Source organism: Scatophagus argus, chromosome 6, assembly GCF_020382885.2.
Source record: "Scatophagus argus isolate fScaArg1 chromosome 6, fScaArg1.pri, whole genome shotgun sequence".
Taxonomy (NCBI): Eukaryota; Metazoa; Chordata; class Actinopteri; family Scatophagidae; genus Scatophagus; species Scatophagus argus.
The window spans coordinates 25,274,482-25,300,525 of record NC_058498.1 but is presented as its reverse complement, the minus strand read 5'-3'; the positions used below and the strand labels follow the sequence as shown (position 1 = coordinate 25,300,525).

At 39.6% G+C, this 26,044-nt stretch overlaps 1 protein-coding gene across 6 annotated transcripts in view; it reads right to left on the bottom strand.

Moving 5' to 3' along the window:
* szt2 (SZT2 subunit of KICSTOR complex) overlaps nt 1-26,044 on the bottom strand; it is a 99,183-nt gene that overhangs the window by 7,215 nt on the left and 65,924 nt on the right. For 5 of the 6 annotated variants that reach the window (XM_046392865.1, XM_046392870.1, XM_046392867.1 and 2 more), the window contains 12 exons: nt 24,741-24,926; nt 18,632-18,887; nt 18,448-18,527; nt 16,960-17,085; nt 15,629-15,831; nt 15,102-15,198; nt 13,290-13,370; nt 12,434-12,508; nt 6,582-6,647; nt 1,833-2,046; nt 1,082-1,259; nt 864-986 (listed from right to left, as the gene is read on the bottom strand). In XM_046392865.1, coding sequence (XP_046248821.1) covers nt 864-986; nt 1,082-1,259; nt 1,833-2,046; nt 6,582-6,647; nt 12,434-12,508; nt 13,290-13,370; nt 15,102-15,198; nt 15,629-15,831; nt 16,960-17,085; nt 18,448-18,527; nt 18,632-18,887; nt 24,741-24,926 — 1,685 coding nt within the window. The remainder of the gene's footprint in view (nt 1-863; nt 987-1,081; nt 1,260-1,832; nt 2,047-6,581; nt 6,648-12,433; nt 12,509-13,289; nt 13,371-15,101; nt 15,199-15,628; nt 15,832-16,959; nt 17,086-18,447; nt 18,528-18,631; nt 18,888-24,740; nt 24,927-26,044) is intronic. The other variant, XM_046392871.1, reaches the window with a different exon arrangement.

Here is a 26,044-nt window from a genome sequence, read left to right as displayed (position 1 = left end):
CGCAGCCACACCGGCCCTTTGTGCCCAGGTCTGTAAGATGCACTCACACCTGCTGCCATTCCTGAGCAAGCTCTGCACTGGTGGTGCAAGTTCATTTTCATGGCAAAGAGGGACTTTGCAATTAATTGTAATTCATCTGATCACTCTTCATAAAATTCTGGAGTACAGTACAGTACATGCAAATTGCCATCATAAAAACTGAGGCAGCAGACTTTTAAAAATTAATATTTGTGTCATTCTCAACACTTTCGTCTACGACAAAATTGCACAACATTGCATAAATTATAACAATCTACAGTAAATTAACTCATAAAGATGAAGATGTTAATCATCCAACTGATTTAAAGCAAAACTATCTAACTTCTGCTGAACAGCACCTACTGTGGCCAACAACAAAACTAGGATTACTATTAACAATTACTGTCATTGTCAAGTCAAAACATTAATTCAATTAATTGTTAAATCTATAAAATTTCAGAAAAAAAACAAACCAAAGTGATATATTCAAATAGCTTTTTTGGTCTGATCAACAGTCCAAAATATTCAATTTTAAATAATACAAAACAGAGAAAAGAAGCAAATTCTCACATTTACTCACATTTGACATTTTCCAAATGCTGTCTCTACATTTTCTGTATATTAGCAAATGGATTATACAAGTCATGGTTCAAGCACTTATAAAAAAATAAAAAATAAAAAAAGTGAAATAGCCTCTTCCTGACACTACTCCCCACAGCATGTGGTGAGAGTCACAGTGTTACAGTGGTGCTATACTCTGGTCTCACCAATCAACAAATCTTGTTTAGAGTAGTAGAATTTTACTCTTTATGTCTTCTCTGATCTGTTCTTTGATATCACTTTACCTCAGCATATGCCTCTCGCCGTCAGACTGTTCCTCAAATGGAGCAGCATTGTGGCACACCACCAGGGTCACATCAAAGTCATCATGGTGGTGCAGGCCCTCAAGATCCTTGTAGGAGCCCGAACTGAAGTAAGAAAGAAAACAAAAAAAACAAGAAGGTCAAAATAAAGCAGCTTATGTAAAGAATATAATTATTCTGTGATTCTGAAGTATGTATACCTGTTCCACAAAGCCACTAGTGCATACTCGTGCAGATCAGGTGTCCCTTTCTTGCTGTCAGTGGTGACTGGAGCCTTGGACATGCGAAGTGGCTTCATGCCATAGGTGCTGGCATGGTCAGTGATATAGTTGTACAGTTGGTGAGCTGTTATCATCCCCGTGGAGATGGAGAAGCTCCCTGGTGAACACAAGGATCAAATACTCTCACAAAGTCAATCACAAGATATCAGAGAGGGCCCGAAAACCCTTTATGTGAACGCATGATGCAAATCTCTTGTATCTTCAATGAACCACAAAGACCTTGTAAGGCTAAACCACAGGTGCTTCACAAATACATAATACAAAGAAGTAAACAAATGAAAGCAGCTAGGTTTCAACTCATCTGAGATTTTTGTAATTGGATTGCATGCAACCATGTAGCAACCACTAGATGGCGATGAAAGCAGGATTATTTTAAATATCATTACTTGACTCTAGTGCTAGTTAATTATCTAGTTATCTGACTTAGATACCTTCCTGGATTCTTAGGCTCGTTTATCAGTTTATCTGATTTATTTTGTTTATCTGATCAAAAATAGATAACTTTCTCCTCTGTGAGTTAATCAAGTGGTATTCTGATATAGTCATTTGGATGATAGCTTCCTCTTTCCAGTGCAAACCTTTAGTTGAATAACCTATTGCTGGTGATTTCAGATCTCCAGAGCAAATGTAATTGTGAAGAGACTTTACTATTACTTCATCCCAAAGTCACCTTGGAAGACATGGTTGCGGCCAAACTTGGGAATGTCTGGGTGATGGGAGATGAAGTCATCCAGGAAGTCAGTGAGCTGGTAGCCTTGGCGTAGCGTCATGTGGCAGCCTACCAAGTACTGGTGAACCACTCGCAGGTGGAAGTCGTAGCTGAAGGAGTGAACATGCATCAGGTCCCGCACCTTATCGCACTCCTCAGTGAAGAGCATAGAGAGCTAAAACAGAGGGGTGGACACAGTCAATACCAAAAAGGAATGACAACTGGACACTGACAGCGCAAAGGAAGTAACAGCAAACAAGTATCTTCTCAACTGTAGAGGGTACTCAAAACTTAAGTCTGGACATTTTCATTACATAGATCACTGAATGAAACCAAAGAATGTGTCACACACTTTTTTGAATGGTTAACTCTGTGATCATCCAGTAGTGAACTTGCTTTGCATTTGAAGATGAATACCCTGCTGTTCCAGCTGCACCCACCTTTGACTGCTTTGTGCTGTGCACAGTACAGCCCGGCTGCTCTGTGGCACAGCTCCTCGGTGAGAGCCTTTTGTAAGCATCTTTGATATCAATCAGATTCATAATGGAGTCGTACTTAATTAAAATCCAACATCAAAAGGGGGGCTAACAAAAGCATTCACTGCGAATTTGCAAATGGCTGAAATGAGAGGCTATGGTGTATAGTTAATTACAGCACAATAAGGGTTTACAGAGATAAATGCTACTCCTTCGTTTACTTTCATCTGAGCTGCCTGGAACATATACAAATGGGCTTCATTAAAACAAAGGGGGCAGAAAAACCGAATAGCTCTCTTTAGCTACAGAAAATATCTGTCTTCTGTAACTCTGTGTCAGTGTCTAGGACCTTTCCACACCTCTTGTTTCAATATCTGTTAAACTAGCAAAAGGCATGGGACTTCATCACTACCCCATTGCAGATACACGAAAGAATTAAAGATGAACATTAACTTTTCTCCCCCGGGTGGTGTTCCCACTGTCTGGCAGACAAATGAAGTGTGACCTCTTAGTTTGTCACGTACGGAGCCTGGAAGACTACAGACATCTCTTTAGCTTGGAGGTACTACATTTCCTCTGTGCGTCCTATGGACTATCAAGCTAACATTTGTTGTTTCCTAACTTGAAATCTGTTCATGTTGTAGCTAATTAAACACCCAGTGTACAAGAACAAATTGTTCGGGTGAGTTGTAGGGCTGCAGCTTGTCTCCTGTCAGCCTCACTCAGGGGAAGTGGTTAATTACAGTGGCTACATTGATGAGAGAATGTCCAATCATTTTGGGTCATACAGCAAGCAGAGAATAACACAAAACAAGGTTATTGGGGGGAAAAAAAGACAAGAAAGTCATGGCAGGAAAGCTTAAAAATGGTGACATCCCTTGACATTTCACTTTGAGATTGAACCCCTGGATTTGGAAAAAAAAGAAATATTTAAACATGTACTTTATACACATATAAACAATGTGTATTTTTTTTCAATTTTACACATGGGTAGCTAGTACAGTAATCTAAGAGCATACTACTGAACACATTACTACAGTAGTCTAGGTGACTAAAAGTTATGTGTGGACAAACCTTTTTACATCTTTTTAGACATAAATTGTTTAATTTTCATTGTATTTCTAAGATAACATAATCCTTTAGCGATCCTTTACTCGAGGGGACATTTGTGTACTGGAGCATCTCAGGACAGCATATGTACAGAAACAAACAATTAACAACAACAACAACAAAAAGATAAGCTATTTTGATGCGTTGCTAAGTTGACTGTATTCATGTGGTAACGGCTGTAGCCAGGATCTCTTAGAAATACGGAGATCATGTACATTACATTTCAAACGTAAAATGACGAAATACCACATACCATATTTCCTCAGACAAGAGCTTGCAGTTAGATAAAAGCCAAATTTCAATAATGTTGTGGGTAGGGTTGACACAAACACACACACACACAACCAAATACAGACCAGGAGGAAAAAACAAGGATGGAAAAATTCCCAGTGCTCCTAATGATATGCATGCCAACTAATTAAGTACATTTCTACTGCTTTCATTTAATAAATTCAGTAACATAATCATGTTATTTGCAACACCTTGTACTGCATTACTCTTTTTAAGTATTTTATTTTGGTAACTGCGGGTTTATGTGTGTTAATGTCACAGCCAAACTGCAGTTTTGTGGTAGTGTACAAATACTTCAAGATGGCAGTGGCAATATTTTAAGTCCTGTAATAGTGCAAGTCAGTGAATTTTTTGCAAAAGTCTCATTAAGAATGAAGTGTTGTGTTAACAGCATCATGCAGTGACAAAACTGGAGCTAATCAGAAAACAAGGGGGCTTTGTAAGAGCATATGAATAAATACACTCACTACACTGGCCACTTTATTAGGTACACCTTGCTAGTATCGGGTTAGACCTCTTTTTGCTTTCAGAATTGCCTTAATTCTTCATGCCATAGATGGTGCTGGAAACCTTCGCCAGAGACTTTGGTCCATATTGACATGATAGCATCACACAGTTGCTGTAGATTTGAATCTCCCATTCTACCGTATCCCAAAGGTGCTCTATTGGACCGACATCTGACTTTGGATTCCATTTGAGTACCATGACCTCATTGTCATGTTCAAGAAACCAGTTTGAGATGATTTGAACTTTGTGACATGGCGCGTTATCCTGCTGGAAGTAGCCATCAGAAGATGGGTTCACTGTGGTCATACAGGAATGGACATGGTCAGCAACAATACTATAGTAGGCTGTGGTGCTTAAACGATGCTCAGTTGGTACTAAGCTACCCAAAGTATGCTAAGAAAATATTCCCCAATCGATACATCACCACCAGCTTTCATGTTGTTCACCAAATTCTGACCCTACCGCCCAAATGCTGCAGCGAAAACCAGGACTAGCAAGACAAGCAAAGTTTTTCCGATATTCTATTGTCTTGGTGAGCCCGTGTGAAATGGAGCCACAGTTTCCTGTTCTTAGCTGACAAGAGTGGCACCCGGTGTGGTCTTCTGCTGTAGCCCATCTGCTTCAAGGTTTGATGTGTTGTGCGCATAGAAATGGTCTTCTGCCTGGTTCAAAGGAGTGATTGCTGTTACTGCTGCCTTTCTATAATCTCAAACCAGTTTGGTCATTCTCCACTGACCTCTGGCATCAACAAGACATTTTCACTCAGAGAAGTGCCGCTCACTGGATTTTTTTTCTCTTTTTCTGACCACTCTCTGTAAACCCTAGAGATGGTTGTGTGTAAAAATCCCAATAGACCAGCAGTTTCTGAAATACTCAGACCAGCCCGTTTGGCACCAACAACCATGCCACGTTCAAAGTCACTTAAATCATCTTCCTTCCTTATTCGGATGCTCGGTGTGAAATTCAAAAGGTTGTCTTGACCGTGTCTACATGCCTAAATGCATTGAGTTGTTGCCATGTGAATTGCTGATGAGATGTTTGCTTTAACAAGCAGTTGAACAGGTGTACCTAATAAAGATCTTATTGTAATACAGCCCTGCTTCAAATAAAGGTCTGGTACCCTGGGGCAAATAGAGGCCCCAGTTAGTATTTGAGGAAAAATGGTATGTGATTTTGTTTAGGTGAGTATGATACCTTTTATCTCATTTGCTTACTGAAAAAATATCTATTGCTTATTCACACAATTATATTTTGTAGAGTTTTAGTCTACAAAATATAAACAGATGGTGGACTGTGAAAAGAAGGGGAACAATTGTCCACAACTTTTGTTTAGCATAAACAAACCAGAATCCTGACAATAAACCAAAGCTTTTTGCCTCTGAATTCCACAAATGTTGTTTCACATGAGTGTGTATATGCATCTATCATATTTGAAATAAACTGTGTAACAGCCTATATCATTGCACTTGATTACATTTTAAGTATACCATATTAAGTGGAAGAGTATTTGAATCAGCCTATAAAATACCCATAAACATCATATTTAATAATAGAATGGAGCTCCCCCTATACAGGAGAAGCCCTAGAATTGAACCCTGGGGAGTTCTGCATCATTTCTGTTCACTGATATAAAGCAGTCTTTATCATTTAAATGGACTTGAACAGATTCAGTGCCAGGAAATCTAGCCCAGTTTTACTGTCACTCTGCAACTCATCTCTAGTGAGAAGGGCAGCAGCCGTTTTCAGCTGTGTATTACTCAGTGAGATACTGGAACTAATAGTGGACGTAGGCCTGGAAGAAAGTCCTAGAACCAGTCAACCCCGCCGCTACCCAAGACACAAGAGGAAATATAAGAAGATTATCAGAGAAAGGGCAGAAGGCACAACAGTGCTTGCATGGACACTTAGAAAATCACAAGCTGAAACACCCACAACACCCAAACCAGCAAGCACGGGGATGGACAGCCTGTTGTAAGTCAAGAAGGAAAAGGAAATCACAGGGGACCTTGACTTAGGCCTGAACCTACAAAAAGGAGGATATTTCTAACCATTGCCCAAATAAAACCAATCTATGAGGTACTACATCCAGCTTACTCTGGTACTTACTTTACAGTCGAGCTGTATAATGTAGCAACTGTAGCTCTCATAGGTATGAAAGCACATTTCATTAAACAATGAAACCCAACGATACCAGAAAAGACAAAAACACAGACATGTAGATTTGGAAAGGAAAAGACGAGGACTGATGGCAGCAAGCAGAGCAGCGGGGAGGGGTGAAGCCTGATTGTAGTGAGACACCCCTCCCTTGAGAAGGGCTGGGACATACCGCACAGTCAGATACGGGGGTGGCATCTGGGAACGGCTTGCAACGAGGTTTGGTGAGGAGGCTGCCCTGATGGAGAGATGACATGAGGTGGGACTTGGCAAACACACAGACACACAGACAGATGGATGGAAAGGAAGACTGAAGAGATCCTATAAGTATAAATAAGAACATGGTTTCTCAAACCTTCTCCATACTGAAAAATGCAATGAGACACATTACAAACACATTAGACTTGTGGACCTTTGTTACTGATGATACTGGTGCTTACAGGTCAATATAGGAAAAAGATGTCTGTTTCATTCATTCAGTTTTGTTTTCATGGCAATCCCTTATGCATAATATTACCTTATTTCTAATTATGGAACAGTACATTGTCACAGCAGGAGCCCTATTGCTTTCTTTTAAGATAAAGATATAGATATTGTTGACACTAACACCAGACTTCCTGTATGTGTTAACTATTGTTATATTATGTATTTTAATGGGAGGTCACTGGCTTTTACAAGTTATATTTTGAAAATGTTCCAAAGGTTAGCGAATGAATGCTGGACTCATCACTATTTGAAGTCACCACAGAATCATCATACAAGTTATTATAAATTAACATTTTGTTGGAAAAGTAGCACATATAAAGAAGAAGATTTCTTTGATTTTGAGAGCAGAATAAAAAAAAGAACGTGGATCCTCTGCTGCCTCATTGTAACCCTCCATGCACCAGTCAGGTTACAGTTTACATCCATATCTGTCCAGACTCATGAAATACATGTCATGACTAAGCTTTGTCACATGGTGCATCAACAGTCACCTAGAGCTCAATATGATCAAAATCAGTGAATTTGTGGTGGCCATGTCTATTAGTGTTCGAGTTCACTTAAAGAAAAAACACTCACATTCCTTTGTGTGTTTATGTATTTGACCAAAAAACTGACTACTGACTCTGGAGAGGCTACAAATTTAAAAACTTGGACACTTCACATACATCTTCAACCCGGCAGGACATTAGATCACTATCAGGACAACCTGGACAGTCTCAAGGTGGACACCCAGGATCACTGCCACCAACTCAAATGTAAAATATGGTCATGGTCTCCCCTTCTGTTCCTGAGTTATGGTGGTGAAAAGTGAACAGAAAGTGTTTTTGGAGAACATCATGATTAGGGGTTGTTCTAAGCATTTTTTTTTCTTTTTTATGTTTGGTGGCCCAGGGACAGCAAAGAGATGTCTAAAAGTGTCCATAATAAGTTGTTAATGCTTGCAGGCAGTGCACAGCATATTTAATACGCATTAACAATTTACTAATAATGAGCTAAAACATATGAATAGGCTACATACATACACAGAACTACTGATGGTCAGTCTCCCATTTTGGAGAATCTTTATTGTCAAGTAGGCTAATATCAACAATGACGCATAATTAGGACCTTTTCCTGAGTTCATGTACAAAAGTTAAGGCCATTAAATAGTCAAATGCTTCAAGTATCAAATAATAATGCATTATGACCTCCCTGGGTTCTGTCTTACAGCTTTTATTGTTGTACGTCCCGCAATATTACAGTAAAATTGTCGTATTGTCTTATTGAAGCATTATTGCTGATCAGACATCTTTTTATACTGTCAGACTCAATTTAAAGTAATTGACTTGCCATACTTTGTCTTTAGAAGGGATCGAGTCCACTATTTTCTATTTTCAATTCTAACCTGTAATCGTATTTTTCAGGTCTAATGACACAGACAAAGCAGTGATGAAGAGCACAGGAAAACAGGTGCTCTGTGAAAGGAACCTGCTTTGTGCTTGTTACGCTTTACTGCAGTCTTCTCCTCCTTACTACAGTTTCAACCTGCAGTATCAACACGATGCAGCGTGCATACTGGAATTCATGGAGAGGCAGGAGCTTTTTCCACACACTCTGAACCAGACAGTTTAACCTGACTGAACCCCACACGCTGTCACTGTCCAATAACCTAGTGATAACCACAGGTGCCTCTGACATAAAAAGAGCAACTCCAAACATTACTGTTGTCTTTACTAAAATTGTTATGTACTGTTTAATTATAATAGTGGTAGTGGTAATTATATACAGAACTTATACAGCAGATTCAAATACATAATAAGGTAAACAGTGTTTTCCTCACAAAGCTGTAGCCAGTAATGTGTAAATTTAGAAGAATACACAATGAACTGGAAATTTACAATGAACAATTTTACAGTGCAGCGCTTCTATAAGGAATAAACAAGTTTATATCACCAGCACCTGTCATAGTCAGACAGTAATCTAGAATTTACAGACTGTGAGAGAAGGCTTGTGGTGGACTTGGGTAACGTATGGGTCAACACATAACCCATATGGGTCAGCTTACAAGAAAATATCGCAGGTTGGACAGGTGGGTCACAATAAATGACAGCATTCTGAGGAAGTTACTAGTAAGTTATTAATAATGGTAATAATAATAATAATACACTTATAAATTGAGTTCAATATTACCTTTGACCTTGATGATTAAAATCTAATCAGTTTAGTTAAATTTAGAGAATTTCTCTACAGATGTTTCTAAGATATCACGCTCACGAGAACAGAACAGATGAACGGACGGACAGACATACTGCCTCAATATGACACATTGTATATATAGTTTAGTCACTTTTTAGAGATTATTTGAGGACATCTTAAGCACATAGAATATCTGTAATAAATGCAACTCTCTTTTTCACCACTTTTTGGCATCCTGCTGTGTATAGTTTTTTATATATATATATTAGACAACCTCTTACATCATTTTACAGACATTTTGACATGAAGTGCCATGAAATCAAAGAGCGCTGGTTCTCACATCTGAAAATGGATCAATCCCAAGTGGGAGAAAATGAAGGATGTTCACCTAAAACATAACCAGGGCCGGAAACAGAAAAGTAACCTGTGGGGCATTTGCAGGTGGGATTAGAACTGAAAAGTCTGATATCCTCAAAAAATAGACAGGTTTAGAATTTGCAGCCGTGGATAACTGTAGACCATTGTATTGTATTGTATTGTGCTTGATGCATAGAACACACAGTTGAGCTGTACTTCCTCTGAGACATCCTTAAACATATGCCATGCATGTTCAAAGATGCAGGAAACTTGATTCATGTTTTTTCCACATTGTAAACAAAACTCAAAGGCCCAACTAAGCTACCATGTTACAATAAGTTATTCTGTTTAGGACTCTCCAGCTCTCATGCATCATGCAATTCATGCATGCATGAACTGTCATGGAAAAGTTCCCCTGTGTTGAACTTCAGAGGATGAAAGATTTGTGTCACCCTTCCAAGTGAATTGACTACTTGCACCAATTCCATGGAAATGATTTTGCCACAGATTTTCCTCCTACTGGAGCTTTGCAGCTAGATGTGCCTCATGACTGTCAGTCATTCTGTCATTCAGAATAGATGTCCAGATGAGAGCATTGTTCCATGTTTAGACTTTTTCTCCCCTGTCACTAAACACTGCTCAACTCAGTGTTGAGCAGCAGTGTCAATCAATTATCCAAAACAGGAAGTAAATATAACAATGTAAGTGAAGAAAAAAAACATGGGAGTATTGCAATACCACCAGTATAATGAACTGAAATGCATGATTTCACGCTTCCTTTAAACAATTCCTTTAAATTTCCTTTAGCTTTGTATGTTTGTCTGTTGCATACTACTTTCTTGCAGTAATTTATCTGTGGGAATGCATTAAACAGCACAGACTGGAGAACCCAATGAAGTCTGATAAATGACACGGTGTGAATGTCACCCTGGATAGTGAAAAGTAATGGAGCACAGTTAATTTCTTTCCAGATGAAGAATCACTCTCGGAGAGCATCGAGACTTCATCTTCACAGACATTTATGGTTTGAAAGGGCCTGAAAAACAACAACAACAACAACAGCAACAACCAAAAAACAAAAACAAAAACTCCAGGGCAAAGAATGGATAGAATGGATGTACTTGTTGTCTTAGAGACCTCTGTTTTGGACTGTGAAGCAATGTTCCTTTGTGCTGTGATGCCAATCAGCAAATACCTTACCAAATTGAATTTGGTAGTACATAGTAAAATACAAAGCAAAGGCCAGTGGACGCTCCCACAATTCTAACAGTTTGTTTTCTCAAGGATTCGACTGAGCTTCCACTTCAAAACTCCCTAGAAAAAGCAGCATCAATAGTATTTTCCAATTCTTATAAACAACACATTAAATTTTAACTGACTAACATCTCAAGTAGCCAAATGAATCATGACTTTCTGCCTTTAGGAACGAACGCTCAACTGATCTTGTGACGGCACCACAAAACTTGGTAGGGAGAAGCTTGTGGTGGATGGGTCAACAAAGCGTGTGACTGATATTTGAGGACATCTGGTTAGGAACAAGCTGTTTTTCCACTGTCTGCACCGTGAACCAAATAACCGCCGTTGAAACAGCCTGCTGAACCACTGAAAGTTGCAGTGGGATATCTGCTATCTGTTAGCTAAGCCACACTGGTCGTATAGCTCATATAGAGAGAGCACGATCAGCAACCATCAGCAAGCCTTCACTGCAAACTATGTCTTCTTGTTTTGGCAGAAATTAAATACTGGGCCTTTAAGTCATTTGGTAGTATCGTACTCCAAGGTCAGAAAAACTATACAAAATACCCCTGTGAGGAACATCTAAACACTGAAAGGAAAAAGCAAAAAAAAACAAAAAATAAATAAAAGCTTAGATTACTACTCTCATAATTTCACAATATAGATGGACTTTTTGCTGAAAATCAAGCTTTTCATGTATTCATATATCACTTTAAATATTCACACTTCATATTACCAGCCAAACTGGTCTCAGTTCAGCTTTAATATACAGAAAATGAGTTTGAAAGAATAAAAGAGGGAGACAGAGGAAGACAAGTCGATGAGCTTAACTCAGGGGATCTGAGAAAAGAGCTCTGGGAAATGTGCTCAACGACTGCTATCACAGCTTCACAGTGTGCTTATCATGGACAGGAACTGTTATCCTGATAAACATCAAAAGGAACCGCAGTGAAATGTATTTGCTGTAGTATGTTATGACTTGATCATCACTGAATGCATACATTCGCTTTACACTGTATGAAAAGCTCCTCCTTCAGTTCACACACAAAAAGGAACTATATTTCAAAAAATTATTAGCAGCCAGTGGGCATGGAAGTGAGAGCCACTCCCAGAGTAGATAATTCAGAGAGAACAGCTACGCTTAAACATAGCACATCTTTTAATTGGATTTATTAACGACATAACAAAAGCATATCCAGCTTTATCATTTAATAACTGCTGTTTCTCTGAGCAAAACTTCCACCATTCCATTCTTGCACCATGTACCCCCAAGTATGCACGATGCCCTAGATTGACATGTCTCAGGATTTTAATTAAATTTATATTGAGAGAACTGAGGTGTCGTTTAACACCAAACTGCAAAAATATCTATGCTTTATGTGAAAGGGATTTACTATGAGTTAGATAACATTAGAGAAGTAGTTTAATTTCTATTAAATAAATACTGTGAAATTGAACTCATGACCCATGGAACCTGCTCTAAGACTGCTGAACACTCAAACAGTAGCCTTGGAACATTCTTAAGAACCCCTGGAACCAAACTCAGTACCCCAAAACCTATCCCAGGTTCCCCAAACGTCCCTGGATCCAACTATTCAAAGAGATCAGTACACCTGCCCTCCTGCATGTAACATTTAGATCACTTTCTGTTCCATCTTGCGCTACTCTTGCTCTCTTATTCTCTTTTTCATGCTTTCAAAAATCAACAGAAGAAAAAAAGCTTATCATTGTGCATCCACACACCAGTGCACATTTCTGTCAAACATTTACCTGGGAGTTGACAGTCTGGCCCATGGGAATGCGGGAACACTCCAGTGCATGCTGCTTCACACAGAAGTAACACCCCTGGCAGAGGGAGAAAGCACATGGAGAACATCTATGGTTAATCATATACATTTCTACGTATATGCAAAAACACTATCACTGTGTGGCCGACCAATTGATGAAGGCAAATGCTACATTGGATTCAGGGATCTGAGTAGCTGCTGACAGCAGGGAACCAATCGTGATGTCTGGAGATAATATGGCTGCAGACAACATGTATATACTGCAAAGACATGGAAATGTAATCACACATTACTCCTGGTCCCATTAATATCTTCTAGTGAAATTAAAACATTTGCCCTATTTCATTTCTCTCGTCTTAGCTTGTGAAAACAGTTGTATTATGACTTCCGTAGTGCCGTAGGAGCTTTGTCGTCCGACACAACTTCACTGACATCGCTCAGTTATTTCAGCTTTGAATGGACACTACCAATTGTTAACACAAAGTCTGTGTAATAAACTGGTACTCAGGAGCTTGTGTTTGGCAGGCAGGAACCCATGGTGAAAAATGCTCCAACTTCTGCTGCTTCAATTAGATGACGCTTGCAGTCAGTCCATCAGTTCACCACTGAACAGTTGTATTATGTCTTCAGTGGCGCTGTAGGAGCTCCGAAGAATCAACAACTACGAGGATTAAGTGGTTCACAATGGCTGTCTGGAGGTATGATCCAGAAAACTGTTGCCATAATACTCAAATGTACTAAAACATTAAAAAGAACCTACAGATTTATGCCACTGTGATGATAACAAATATGTCAGTGAGCCTCATCATTCTGAGGGCCCCTCATGATCTTCATCTCACCTGAAAAGTCAGTTCCATCAACACGATCCCTCCTGGCAGCGCCCTCTGGAGGTGATATGCAGTGGTGCCAGATGCTGTAGTCTGCAAAGTTCATTTATAGAAAAAAAAAAAAAAATCATCATTTGTCTAAAAAAAGGTGCTTGAAGGTAACTGCAGTTGTGCTGACATGCAGCTGATATTTTGTGCTTATTAATTTCTTTAAAGAGCGATGAAAAACTGGACCTGTTTAGTGGGTAGAAATGAGTACAGCTTTTACTGATGATCCAGTACTTTATTAATACTGATATTGACTCATTTTTTATTACTGTGCAAAAAAAAAAATCAATTTAGAATTTATTATGATATTTTTCATATCATAAATTATAGCTATGAGAGCAGCAACAGCAAAGCTACTCTATAAACTCCAAACATCTACTATCTACATAAAATAAATAACAATCCTGACATCAGAGAAGACTTAAATTGTCCTCTGTCACCCTTCCTTGTACTGCTGATAATGTGGACTGACTGCTGTGCAAGTGAGGCTGGTTGAAGGGAGGAGGGGCTGTCACCAGTCAGTCACCAGAATTAGTTAAGTTTTCAGGTACATGGCTTATTAGGCTAACAATTAGCCTAACACTGGACAGTATAGCATGTCTGAGTAAAACATACTGCTGTTTCCTCGTTGATATCTGCCCCTACTTAGCACAACTTGAATACATCCATAGTCCAAACCAGTTGTCTTCAGCAATGCTTGACCTGTATTCTATTTGAGTATAGCTGTTGTCAAATCAAGTATGTGTGTGTGTGTGTGTGTGTGTGTGTGTGTGTGTGTGTGTGTGTGTGTGTGTGTGTGCGCAAGTGTGTGGTGGCCCTGGTGAGGGAAGGTGAGGGAAAAAACAAATTTTCTGCTCTACTAATCTTACTTTCTGGTTTTGTCATGTACCAATAAAAGAACTGACCAGAAAATATGTTCACGTTCTTGAAAATTTAAAACCAGCTCCAAATTCCCCAATTCAACCGTGCTTCAGGGGGGGCAGCCCTATTTGCGAGTTGCTTAAGTTGTTATCTGTGTGTGCCACAAAGGAAAAGAACTTCTGATCCGAGCCAGGTCTCACTGATGTTAGCTGCACTGAAAAGGTTACCACAACCTGACAAAAAAACTCCAGCACGTTTCTTGACCACCCTGCAGGGGATTGAGCACTGCAGTCTGTTTTCATCATTACAGCAACATGCACATTCTATCAGCAATATTGTCTTCAGAAGTATAAATCCAGTCCACTGGTGAGGATTTTAGAAAAATATCCAAAAATGTAGTACAAACAGCAACGTATCAGTCTCCAGTGCAAGAGGTTAAAACTTGGCCAGCTTCATCTGTCCAGTTTTTAGCTTTGACTCGCACCACTGCCTCAGCCCAACTCGCACCACATCCCTGTAGCAGTATTTCAGTCAGAGTGCCTGATTTCATGATGAAGAGGGTCAGCTATGTTTTACACCTGTCGTATCTGGTGTTAGATATTCCTGCCGCAGACTGGATACTTGTACAGGTAAGTCTTTTTTATTTGAGTTGTGCATCTAGGAGTCAAAGACTGTAAAAAAAATATTCAGAAATTGAATGCAGATCAAGTGTAGTTATCAAGAATGACAATATAATTAGAAAAATAATAAAACGGATAAATAGAAACAACACATTACACAAAATGAAGGGAAGAATATTGCAGGATAATTGTTACAGCCTGATAGCACAGGCTGGCTCAATCCCCAAGTGTGTATGGGTGTAATGGGTGTATGGGTGGAAAATAACATTTCTTCATCTCTGAGGTTAACACTAACCTTTGGACTGTCCTCACTCTTCTGCTTTACATAAGAAAATGACATCCTCCCTTCTGATGACATAGAACTCAGCATGGCAGCACGAGCCCGGGCAATGCTGTAAGAGATGGTGGATAGCACACAGGGGCCAGTGGGGGTCTGCTTAAAGCAAGGAGGACTGGGCCCAAGGACTAGTGGACCACTAACAGAGTGTAGCCAACCCAGGAGACATAATTCAAAGAGAGTCATTCAATCTGAGCCTAGAAAGTGACGGGCAGGCAGGACAGGCATCTGCCCTGCATCTGCCCTAGTTACATCAGCCACAAGGCAGCAGGGCTGGGAGGTCAGCGGGTGGACGAGGCTCAAAACACATATGATGATTCACTGAACAATGCTGCTCAAGATGAATGGAGGAGAAAGGGGACTTATAGAGAGGCAGAAAGGCTGCTGTTTGAAAAACAGAGTTAATATTTCAAAAATATTTACATTTAATCTACTTTGCATCAAGGTGGTTTCATGCATTCAAGCCTTTCCTTGCAGATACAGACCTGCGAGCTGGAGACTGAGGCCGGACCTGGACCAGAATGAAGCCCATGCTCTGTAGGTACTGAACATACTGCTGGAGAAAGGTGCTGGAAATCTCAAGGAGCCAGGGTTCTTCCTTCAGTCGGCTGGGCAGCATGTCAGCCGAGTCAGTGCTGTAGCTTCGGTCCCGACCCGACGCCGTGGAATCACTGGAGCGATGCCGTTTCTGGTGCACGCATATCAGCATTTTAAACATTCCCAGAGATCACCCATGTGAGACACAAATAAGACGTAATACAAATGCAAATAATACAAATAAATAATAATATGTAAACCGATTTTTGTCAACCTTTACTGTGTATATATTAACCATCACTCCAGTCAAAAACATGCTTTTCTACTTGTTTCTACAGGTAAATGTTTGAGCTTCATTGTGTTGAATGATGTGTGTGAGTTTGAGACTATGAGGCCGTTTTCACATTCATTGAAAGTGTACATTTTCTTTGTTCTCACTGAAAATCTGATTTTAAGAGGCAACCAGCGGACCAAAGTCCAGCGACTCATCATTTACCATAATAAATGACAATGAAAAGCAGCAAATCCTTCCATTTAAGAAGCTGAAACCAGCCTATGACAATTATGCTTGAAAATCGACTGAAATTATTAATTAATTATCAAAATAGTTGGCAATTCATGTTCTTGCAATCAACTAATCGATTACTCATTGCAGTCCTAACTGGTAAACCTAGTTTGGTAAACCTAGTTTAACAATTAGGACTAAACCTAGTTTACCAATTAGAACTAGTTTACCTTAGTTTATAGATTCTTTGATTGAAAATACATTAGTGTCCTGCTTGTGATTCATAAATAGATAGAATGTCTAAGTCTGGGAGCACTGCTATTGGGGAAATGCTGCAGAAGCCTGAAACTTCAAGAACCCAAGAACTTTGTGATAAACACCAGTGGAGAACGGCCTTCAAGGTACGTTACAACCTTGACCGAGAAGAGCGACAAGGATGGATGGATGGATGGATGGATGGATGGATGAAGGGATGCATAAGTGGAAGGATGGAGAGAAGGATGGACTTATTAGAAAGCCAGGTACACTTTTACCCACAAATCGTACTATTTTATTTTTTTTATTTATTTTTCCAGGGACTATGCAAGTGCCAGAAGGCTAACTTTCAAATTCTTTAGGCAATAAAATAACAATAAATAATATTAGCAAAAATGGGAAAGGATGCTGCAACACAGAAGAGGCTACTTCAACAACTTAAATGATAAAATCACTATCTACAGACATTAATCAAGACACAACCTCCTCTTCCTGTAACTTTCTTTTATCTCAACATACCTTCACCGGAGGCTGAACAATCTGTTCCTCTTGGATCTGCTTGCGGAAGATGGGGTCAAAGAGGAGAGGGGTGGCACAGTAGTGGACCAACCTTGACGATTGCTTCAGGGTCTCCAAATCTGTTCCCTGTTGACACATCCATGTTAATTACAGCTTCGGCATAAGCACATGAAGAGGGTAAACCAAGAGCAGTGGGCTGATTGTGATACACAAGACTATAACAACTTTGTAGCTCACTACGGTGAGATTCCTCAGGCTTCCCAGGAAAATGCATTACAGATTTGCCAGATAGACTTTAATCTTAATGTAGTAAGTACAGCGGTATGACTTTCAGTTCCAAACCTGAACAGTCAGATCACATCAAACAGTTAATTTAGTTCATTCACTGGTATGAAAATCTGCCTAAAACCAAATGTCAGTGCAAATGGCTGCCAGCCCTGTTGGACCCAGGTCAGGCTGCAGACCTACTCTTACATATTCTTCTTCTGTTCTGTTAGAGTGCTCTGTGGCTGTCTGCTGAAATATCAAATTTGAAAATGTAATGCCACCATGTAACCTCTCTTGAGATGTCACTGTAGCAGAGAGAAACCTTTTTAATTAGCTCAGATATTCCCAACTTTGATATAAGGTGATAGTAAATGATTTCCCAGAGGAATGAAGTGTAAATGTAGCTCGTCAAAACTGGAAAGTAGTAAAAGACAAAATTCCCCAAGTCCAATTAAGTATATGACATTACACTACTTTCCCAATACAAGAATTTAATACTCACTTCTGATTTCCTGGTCAGATCCAATTTGTCGTTAGACTGTCCACATTATGTTTCATTATGTGTTTAATATTGAATACCATTTTAAACCCTCCTGAACCCTAGCGGCAAAATGACACAATGCCACCACATGTCTCAGCTGTGTCAATATTGCATACACATTTTTAATAATTTATCATTTCAAGTACAGCACTTTGTTCTTTTCACAATGAAGAAACATTTCAAATAATTTGGTCAAGTCCTCACTGTCCCTCTTCTCCAGACTGGGGTCGCTGGCCTCAAACTAGACTTGCATCAAAAATTAAAACCACAAATCAGAAAATCTTATGTCAGATACGAATGTGATTACATCTGTACATGCTACCATTTAAAAAAAAGTTTACTCTAACAAAAAAAAAAAACAGATTTTGTCCAGTCTTCCCTGTGAATATATAATTTAAATAATACAATATTGTATTTAAGTTCCGTTCTGGGTGAGGGATCCCTCCTCTGTTGCTCACCCTGAGGTCTCTCTCATTTTTTCCTTGTTAAAAGGTTTTTCTGGGAGTTTTTCCTTAGTTGATGTGAGGGTCGAAGGGCAGAGGATGTTGCTGATGTTATGTTAAGCCCTTTGAGACAAGCTGCTTGTAAAAATGGGCTATAAAAATAAAGTTGTCTTGTCTTGTCTTGTTACAAATATTTGACTGCAAGTGGCGCTCAGACCCATGACTTGTGGTACTTACTGAAATGGGCATGTTGGATTGTGCTGATCTCTGCTGCCAAGTCACAAACAGGTTCTCTATCTTCATCTGTTTCTCCAGTTCTGTCAGCACAAATACAAAGCGTTAGCTCTCCAGTACGGTGTGGAGTTCCATGAACTCGATGGACAAAAATTATATTATTATAGTTAGTAGCAGTAGCATTAACCTCTCCGCTCAGTGGCTTTGATATCTAAGAGCTGGCCTCCATGTCGGGCCACCACATCCCCCTCCATCAAGGGTCGGATGGTGCAGACGTCCCTAAGGGCTTCGTCAAAGGGAAGCAGCTCGGAGGGGAAGTGAAGTGGAGCAAGACTTCGACCGGAGCTACCCAGCCTGCCCTGTTCTTTACTGGGCAAAGGAGGAACTGTGCTACGCAGCAAAGCATCAGGCTCCATGGAGGGGCTTAGGAATGGGTTGGGATCCTGGAGAAGAAAGATGGAAAGTAAGAAGGACACAGTCAGAGAAAAAAGACAAACAAATGGACAGAAGCAATCCCATATCTACAAATGAATCATCAGAAGGAGAAAGGACGGATATTGATGCTTCCTGTTAGAGCGACCATCTAAGAGGTTCTTGAGGGTCAAAGGATATCAATGATCTGATTACCTTCATCCCACTGAAATATCAGCTTTAAGCATGATGATGATTATGTTGCTTCTTTAACACTGGGCTACAGGTCCTGAGTCACTGTCATGACCAGTGGCAATGACTGTGAGGCCAAAGGTGGTCCAATATAAGTATAAAGCACCTTTGTTATCTAATCACAGTGTATATAACATATCCAATGTACCACATATGGATGATGAAAGGTTTTAATATGATTGGATACTTCAGTTTCCAGAGTGTTGTTCATGTGCCCTAGTAGCTGTTGAGATAAACTTTTGGGCGAGTTTGTTCAGCGGAGCAGCTTAGGGTCCAGATGCCCTGTGTGGCAGAGCTGACTGCACTATGTCCACAGGCTGGAGGGTCAAACTGTGCACTGGTGTTCCCTCTGCTTCTCATCAGGACCATGACAGATGAAGCTCTGTTCAGGCAAATTTTCTGCTGCTCTGATTCTGCCTTCTGTCTGGACTCATTAGTGATGCAGTGATGAAGAGCGGGGCCATCGAAGGGGAAGGAAAAGTTTGGTCCTTTCCATTCTTTGAGCTTGTTTGGTAATTGGCCATAGGGGGAAGGCCAAAAGGGCATTTAGTGTCTTTCTTTGCTGTAAAATACTGCTCTAATAAATCTCTACTGCAGCCTGTTCCCCACAACAATGTGAGAACAAAACTGTGCGTGACATTTTTCTTCTTCTTGCTTTTTTTTTTTTATTTATGTCAGTGTCAGCATGTCCAGATTGACCTGCTGGGGGGCAGAGGTGCGAGGTGCAGAGGTGAGCTACCCTTTCACAACCTGTGCACTCTATATGTAGCTCCTATGCTGGACAACTTGGTGGCCATTTTGTGCTGCTACAAATACATGAACGGAAAAAGCAGGTGCACTTGGAGACAAGACAACAGGGACTACAACAGTCTGTGCCCCCATTACCATTGCCCTCAACCATTTCAGCTGATACTGTGCTTTTAGTAGTACATGTGCTTTTAGTTGTACATGTTACTCCCCGCTGCATTTAATCAAATTACTACAAACCACCAGACACACATTTCCAGGCTCACCTTGCCTGGCTGGTAATTCAACCCTATTAAACCCTCTTCAAACTCATAACTTCCCCACATTCACCATGGCATGTGGGCCATTATTGCACTGGAAGCAGGACATAGTGGCTCAGTCCCTGCTTTCCTAATTACAGTGTTATTCGACCAGCTGCCTCCAACTTGTGCAACATATTGTAGCTAAGGTCCTTACAAGAATGAGAAAATATCATTACACTTTTCATCGGTACTATATAGAATCAATTTTTACATTTCACGTACTGCTTATTTTCAAAATCACTGAGTGGCCTTGCTCCCTACATTACACTCCTCCTAATACTCTCAGATCAGCAGACTAGCTGCTGCTCTTTGAGACAGACAGTAGAAGGGCATTAGCAGTAAGGCGTCCACCACTGTGGAATATTGTTCCATTGTAAATAAGTCAAGCTATCTCAGTTAGTTTTCTTTTGTACCTATGTGTTCTAATTCATGTACTTATTAAGATTTTCATTTAATGCATGGGTTTTCTCCAGGTACTCCGGCTTCCTCCCACAATACCAAAAACATGCACATTAGGTTAATTGGCTACTCCACATTGCCCCTAGGTGTGAGTGTGAGAGTGTGTGGTTGTCTGTCTTTGTGTGTTGGCCCTGCGATTGACTGGCGACCAGTCCAGGGTGAACCCCGCCTCTCGCCCGTAGTCAGCTGGGATAGGCTCCAGCTCCCCACGACCCTGACGGATAAGCAGTATAGAAAATGGATGGATGGATATTATTATTGGTCCACTTGTTGGATTTAATGGGACTAAGTTCAGTTATTTTCATCGTTGCTTAAAGTTAGTGTAAATTAAATTAAAAAGAAAAAAAAAGTCTGTCTGCACAGGTCCTCATGCAACTCTGACAAATGATTGTGCGTTAAAAAACATGTATTGTCTGAGGTAAGGCAGCAGTCTCTACCGCCTCTTTTAATGGATTACTTAAACAACGGAAGGCTTGTTTCAAGACTGGATGAAGCAAGCTTCTAACCCAATTCGCAATCCATCTCCAGCCTACTGTCCCAATCTGCCCTTACTGCAAAATCTCATGGATATGCAAGTGCTCCCATGTTCTCTTACACTCGGCCAAAATTACTGAAATCAAACGTCGAAAGTGAGGCTTTCTGTGTGACTGTCCTCTTACTTAAGGATGAGTGAGGATGACAGCTGACTCATGATGTGCGGATGGAGCAGAACAGGGAGTAGGGCTGTTAAATACTGTGCTTGACAAACAGTATTCTAACTGGCAGCGCACAGAAAACTAGACTTTGAAAACTTCCCTATTCAGACCTCTCTATACCAGAGCTGATCATAAATAACCCAAGAGGATAAATCGAAACAGACAAGGATTAAATTGCGCTGAGGTAGTTAAGTGTTTCATTTTGAAAAACAAGGCTGTTGATGTGACAGGGCTGTATTTCCAGAGTATAATCAGGCCAACATAAGAAGGGGGGAAATACAGAGTAATGATCAAGAAGAATAAAAATGCTTAGTCACATGGCTGAGAAATCTTGTTTTGGTTTGTGCCGCAGACAACATCAGTCCTAAATTGATCTGCAGCTCTAAATTTAATACAGGAGGTCCAGCAGCTTTGCTGAGACACTCAAAACAGAAAACAAGCCTGAATAAAGCAGCAACAAGCTCTGATGGAGCTGCAGGTGAAGGGAATATGGGAAGGAATTTAGCCTGCCTGCCTGCCAGACTTTATACTGAATGTCAACTGGAACACCTTTCTCACCTGAAATTGATTCACTTTTAATTGATTCTTCTCTGGATAAGGAAATGCATTTTGTGTAATACAGTTTCCTGAAGTTTGTCTAAATATGTCTGCAGTTAGAGGGATTGCAAGTAAATCGCCATCTAGAGTAAGTCAACAGTTTCAACACTGGCCAACAGTACGTCCATCTAAAAATCAATGCTTAGCACTGGCTCCAATTTCAATTTGTTTGACTATAGACAAATCACATTTTGAAGAAACAATGATGCACCATAGAATCCCAAGTGAGACAAGAACTTCTTGCTTCTGTTCCAAAATGAGGAAAACCAAATTCAAAAATCACATTGACATTTGTAATATTTTACTTTGTACAACACACCCTTACTCAACAGTATGTTAATCCATACCAATGTCCTGTGTCTGCTGGATCTGTAACAACAAAGCAACTGTTTGCAAAGATATTAGCAATTTCAGCTTTACGAGACATTAGCATTTTTCAGCTTGTTACGCTGCCCTCGAGTGGCCAAAAATATATATTAAAATGTATAAATTTCATAAAATTCTGCTTTTAACAACATTTAAAGACAGTTAAAGAATTTAACATTTCTATGACAAAATCTTTAAAAGGACTAAGTCTTCGTTATCCATGTTGCTATCCATTTTACCTACTGGGTGAAATCATCTGCATCTGTACTTGTAATGGGAGGGGCATAAACTACAAGTATGTGGTATTTGAACACAAAATGAACGGGTTCAATCGGAAGTTCTTAATTTAAGCATGAAATTGATATTGGTTAATCAGAAGTTGCTGTAGTTATTATTTATTTATATAAACAATATATAAATAATAAACAATTTCATCTGGTTGACTGTTGCTATAAGGGAAAAAGTGGGAGACAAATTCTCCTGGGAAGTGCTGCATTAAATACTGATTTATCTTCGAATATGGATAGAATAGTAAAGCCCAGTGATGAAATAAAATCCCACAGAGAGACTGTAAAAACTCCCAGATTCTAGGGTCATATATGAAAAGAATTACTGCGTTCACTGGCATGGTTTTGGCACATGGAAGAACGATACCCAGTGTAATGTCCTGTATCACATGAATCAAATGAATATGAAACAAAGATTTACAGTATCTACCCAGAAGGTGAAAATGTCTCAAAGACCACAATGGCGTTGGCATCACTGTGGCTAAAAACAAGGGTTCAGGCAAGTGCGGGCAGATAATTCTCCCTCTCTCTGAATGTAGACACATCACCGCTACATAAATAACTTGTGAGGCGCATGTGAAACAGGTACTGATGTCATCACTGACGTGAAAATCATCAGAACTCCTTCCCAGATGCTGCCCTGATGGGCTGATTCCAGCTGAACTAGCAGCCCATTCTCCTCAGCAGCTCTTAGACCCCACCATATGTTGACACGCTGACAAACTGACAGTTTGAAAGTGAAAGCATTACAGGCTGCTTTTAGTGACAAATTTAAAGTGTGTCTGTAAAAGAAGCAGTCTGACATCTCTGAGGGAGCAATTCTGACATATTCCAATGCCTCAAAAAATGCTTCAGTTTTTAAACTGTAGTAATTTACCACATAAATCATTTGATAGTAAAATATTCAATTGTACTGTTCACGTTAAAGAGATAAAATCTTTACCATTGTACAGGAAAACATCCTGTCGTAAGTTTTTTTTTAGATTTGGATTTTTAATGTTCACTAGTTGCATGCTTAATACCGTACCTCCAATCAATCATGAATTGTTTTATAAAAACCATCTCATAATCCATGAATACACACAGTAGACGATTGTGGCCAAAACAGACCCATTTGTCACTGGAATTGTGGGCTAATCTCTGCAGGACTTAATGCGGTAGTTTCAGAACTACCACACGAAAGAAATAATGATGCACAAAACACTGACTAAGTATTTTAATTACATGTAAAATTTAAAATTGTAAAAATCTAATTTCATTGAACTATTTAAAGGGTCATAATTTAATGCATCTGAGTCAAAGTGTTTAAATTACAGTCTGATTAATTTACATTAATGTCAACCCACACATAAAACCTCTGTGTTTTAACTAAAGAATTTCCCTTCGGGGATAAACAAAGGAATTCTGATTCTGATTAGGGCAGGGCTTTATTATCGCATCAACGCATTGGTTGGCGATAATAACGCGTTAACTTGCCCAGCCCTAGTTTAAACATAAACATGTCTTTATTCAAATGTTTTAGATACAATTGCGGCCTATATATGTTTTATAAGTTATATGAGTTTTTTTTCCTTTCTAAATTTAATGGCTGTGGATTATATTCAGGTGCGCTCAATAATCCGGAAATTACAGTAATTTATAAACACTGACTCAACACGACGATAAAATTAGATGGAACGTTTACATTTCACTAAAATAATTAAATTCAATGTTTTAGGCATAATTATTTCCTGAGTGCATTTGCTGTGAGCAGTGAGAGTCTGACCATTTGATGTCATCACGTGGATCTCTGACAGCCTGCTGTCATTAAGAAAAGTGCGCAGGAGCTGCTGCTGACACAGCATGACTGCTACATGTAAATGCCGTAGAAGGACGACAGATTAAATAGTTAAATTGTCTTTCATAAATGTAGGCTCCAGTCATTAGAGCATCACAGAAGTGTGTCAAAGCTTGCTTCCAGCCTCTGTCATCTGAAACACACACCCTGAGGTTCAGTGCTGTTTCCACAAATACGTCAGATGGACATACCCTTCTGTTGCTTGTTACATCATTTGTGTGAAGAATTCAGTCAGTGAGGAGGTACAGGGTTGCAGGGGTAAGCAGATGAGATCAGCAATTCTTTCGGTGGACTCAAACAAATAATGTCCACTGAATTGGTTCAGACATGTCATTGTCTTTACCTGCTTGGAGTCCATTTCATGGATGGGTGCATCAGAGAAGCAGTAGTGATGGAAGAGGCCCATCTTCTGGTTGAGCAGGCAGTGGACAACATGAGCTCTCGCGTTCTGCCACTTAACAAGGCGAATGAGCTCACGGTTCAGAGAGGCGCCCAGGTCCACAGACCAGTTGTAGCTGTACAGAGTCACCTAAAGCAGTGATAGTTACATGATGTATGGAGGGTTGGATCAGACGGCTTTGAAAAGTAGTCAGTTTTGTTATTAGCAAAGTATTCCATGGGATTACAATATACAGTGTAATGTAATCCAAACACTTAAGGATTATTTCAATATTAAATGCTAAAAATATTGCAGTTTTACTCTAAATGTAAAACACAGCCACAAAAGTTCCTCATATATATATATATATTTTGTTTTTTGGTTAAAAACCTGAAAATATTTTCAATGCAAATACAATCCACTGCACAGAATTTACATGTTCAATGTACTATTAAATCAAATTGTGCAGGGCTGATATAATCTACACATGTACTGTGTACATAACACAAGCGATGCTGTTATGATTTTTGCTGCTTTTTTCCAATCAAGCCCACCAGGAGGACTTACTCAAGATATTCACCTTCCATTTTCAGTGTAAATAAAGTAGAATAAAAGCTCCATCCTCACCATTAAAAAAAAAAAACAAACTCAAAAACATCGCATGCAAGTCATCATTAGCAACCCGAGAGGAACTTACTTTACATATTCAGTACTCATACTAACAAAACAAAGCTTCACAATTATACAATTATAATCAGGTAATCTTTAACAGTGTAACTATAATCTATTTAGAAACTTTCCGTAAAGGTAATCTGGGTTGATTACAGTAACTTGGTTTTGTAATATGATTATGTAACCCGATTACATGTGATCTGTTACTAACCCAACCCTGGGCCTGTGAATATTCTCATTCATCCAGGTCATGGTTTTTGAATTTTTTTTTGAATTTCCTTGAGATAACCCAACCCTGGATATATGATATGTACTGACCGTAACCCAACCCCTAGAGAGGAGAGGTCAATTATTCTACCGTATATGTTTAAACTAGCCAGATGCCTTAAGTGAGAATATTTAGCCTGTTGCTGAGAGTTATCAAAAAAAAAAACTATCAAAAAAAGTCAAAAGCACCCTGAGAGAGAAATTTGAGTGACACACATGTTAAAACCTGGACAGATCAGTATCTGAATGCTGACAGACTACTGGAGGTACGTGAGACTTTTTTGGGGGGGTAAAGCAACATCTAACTGAATGAGAGGAGCAGCGAGAGG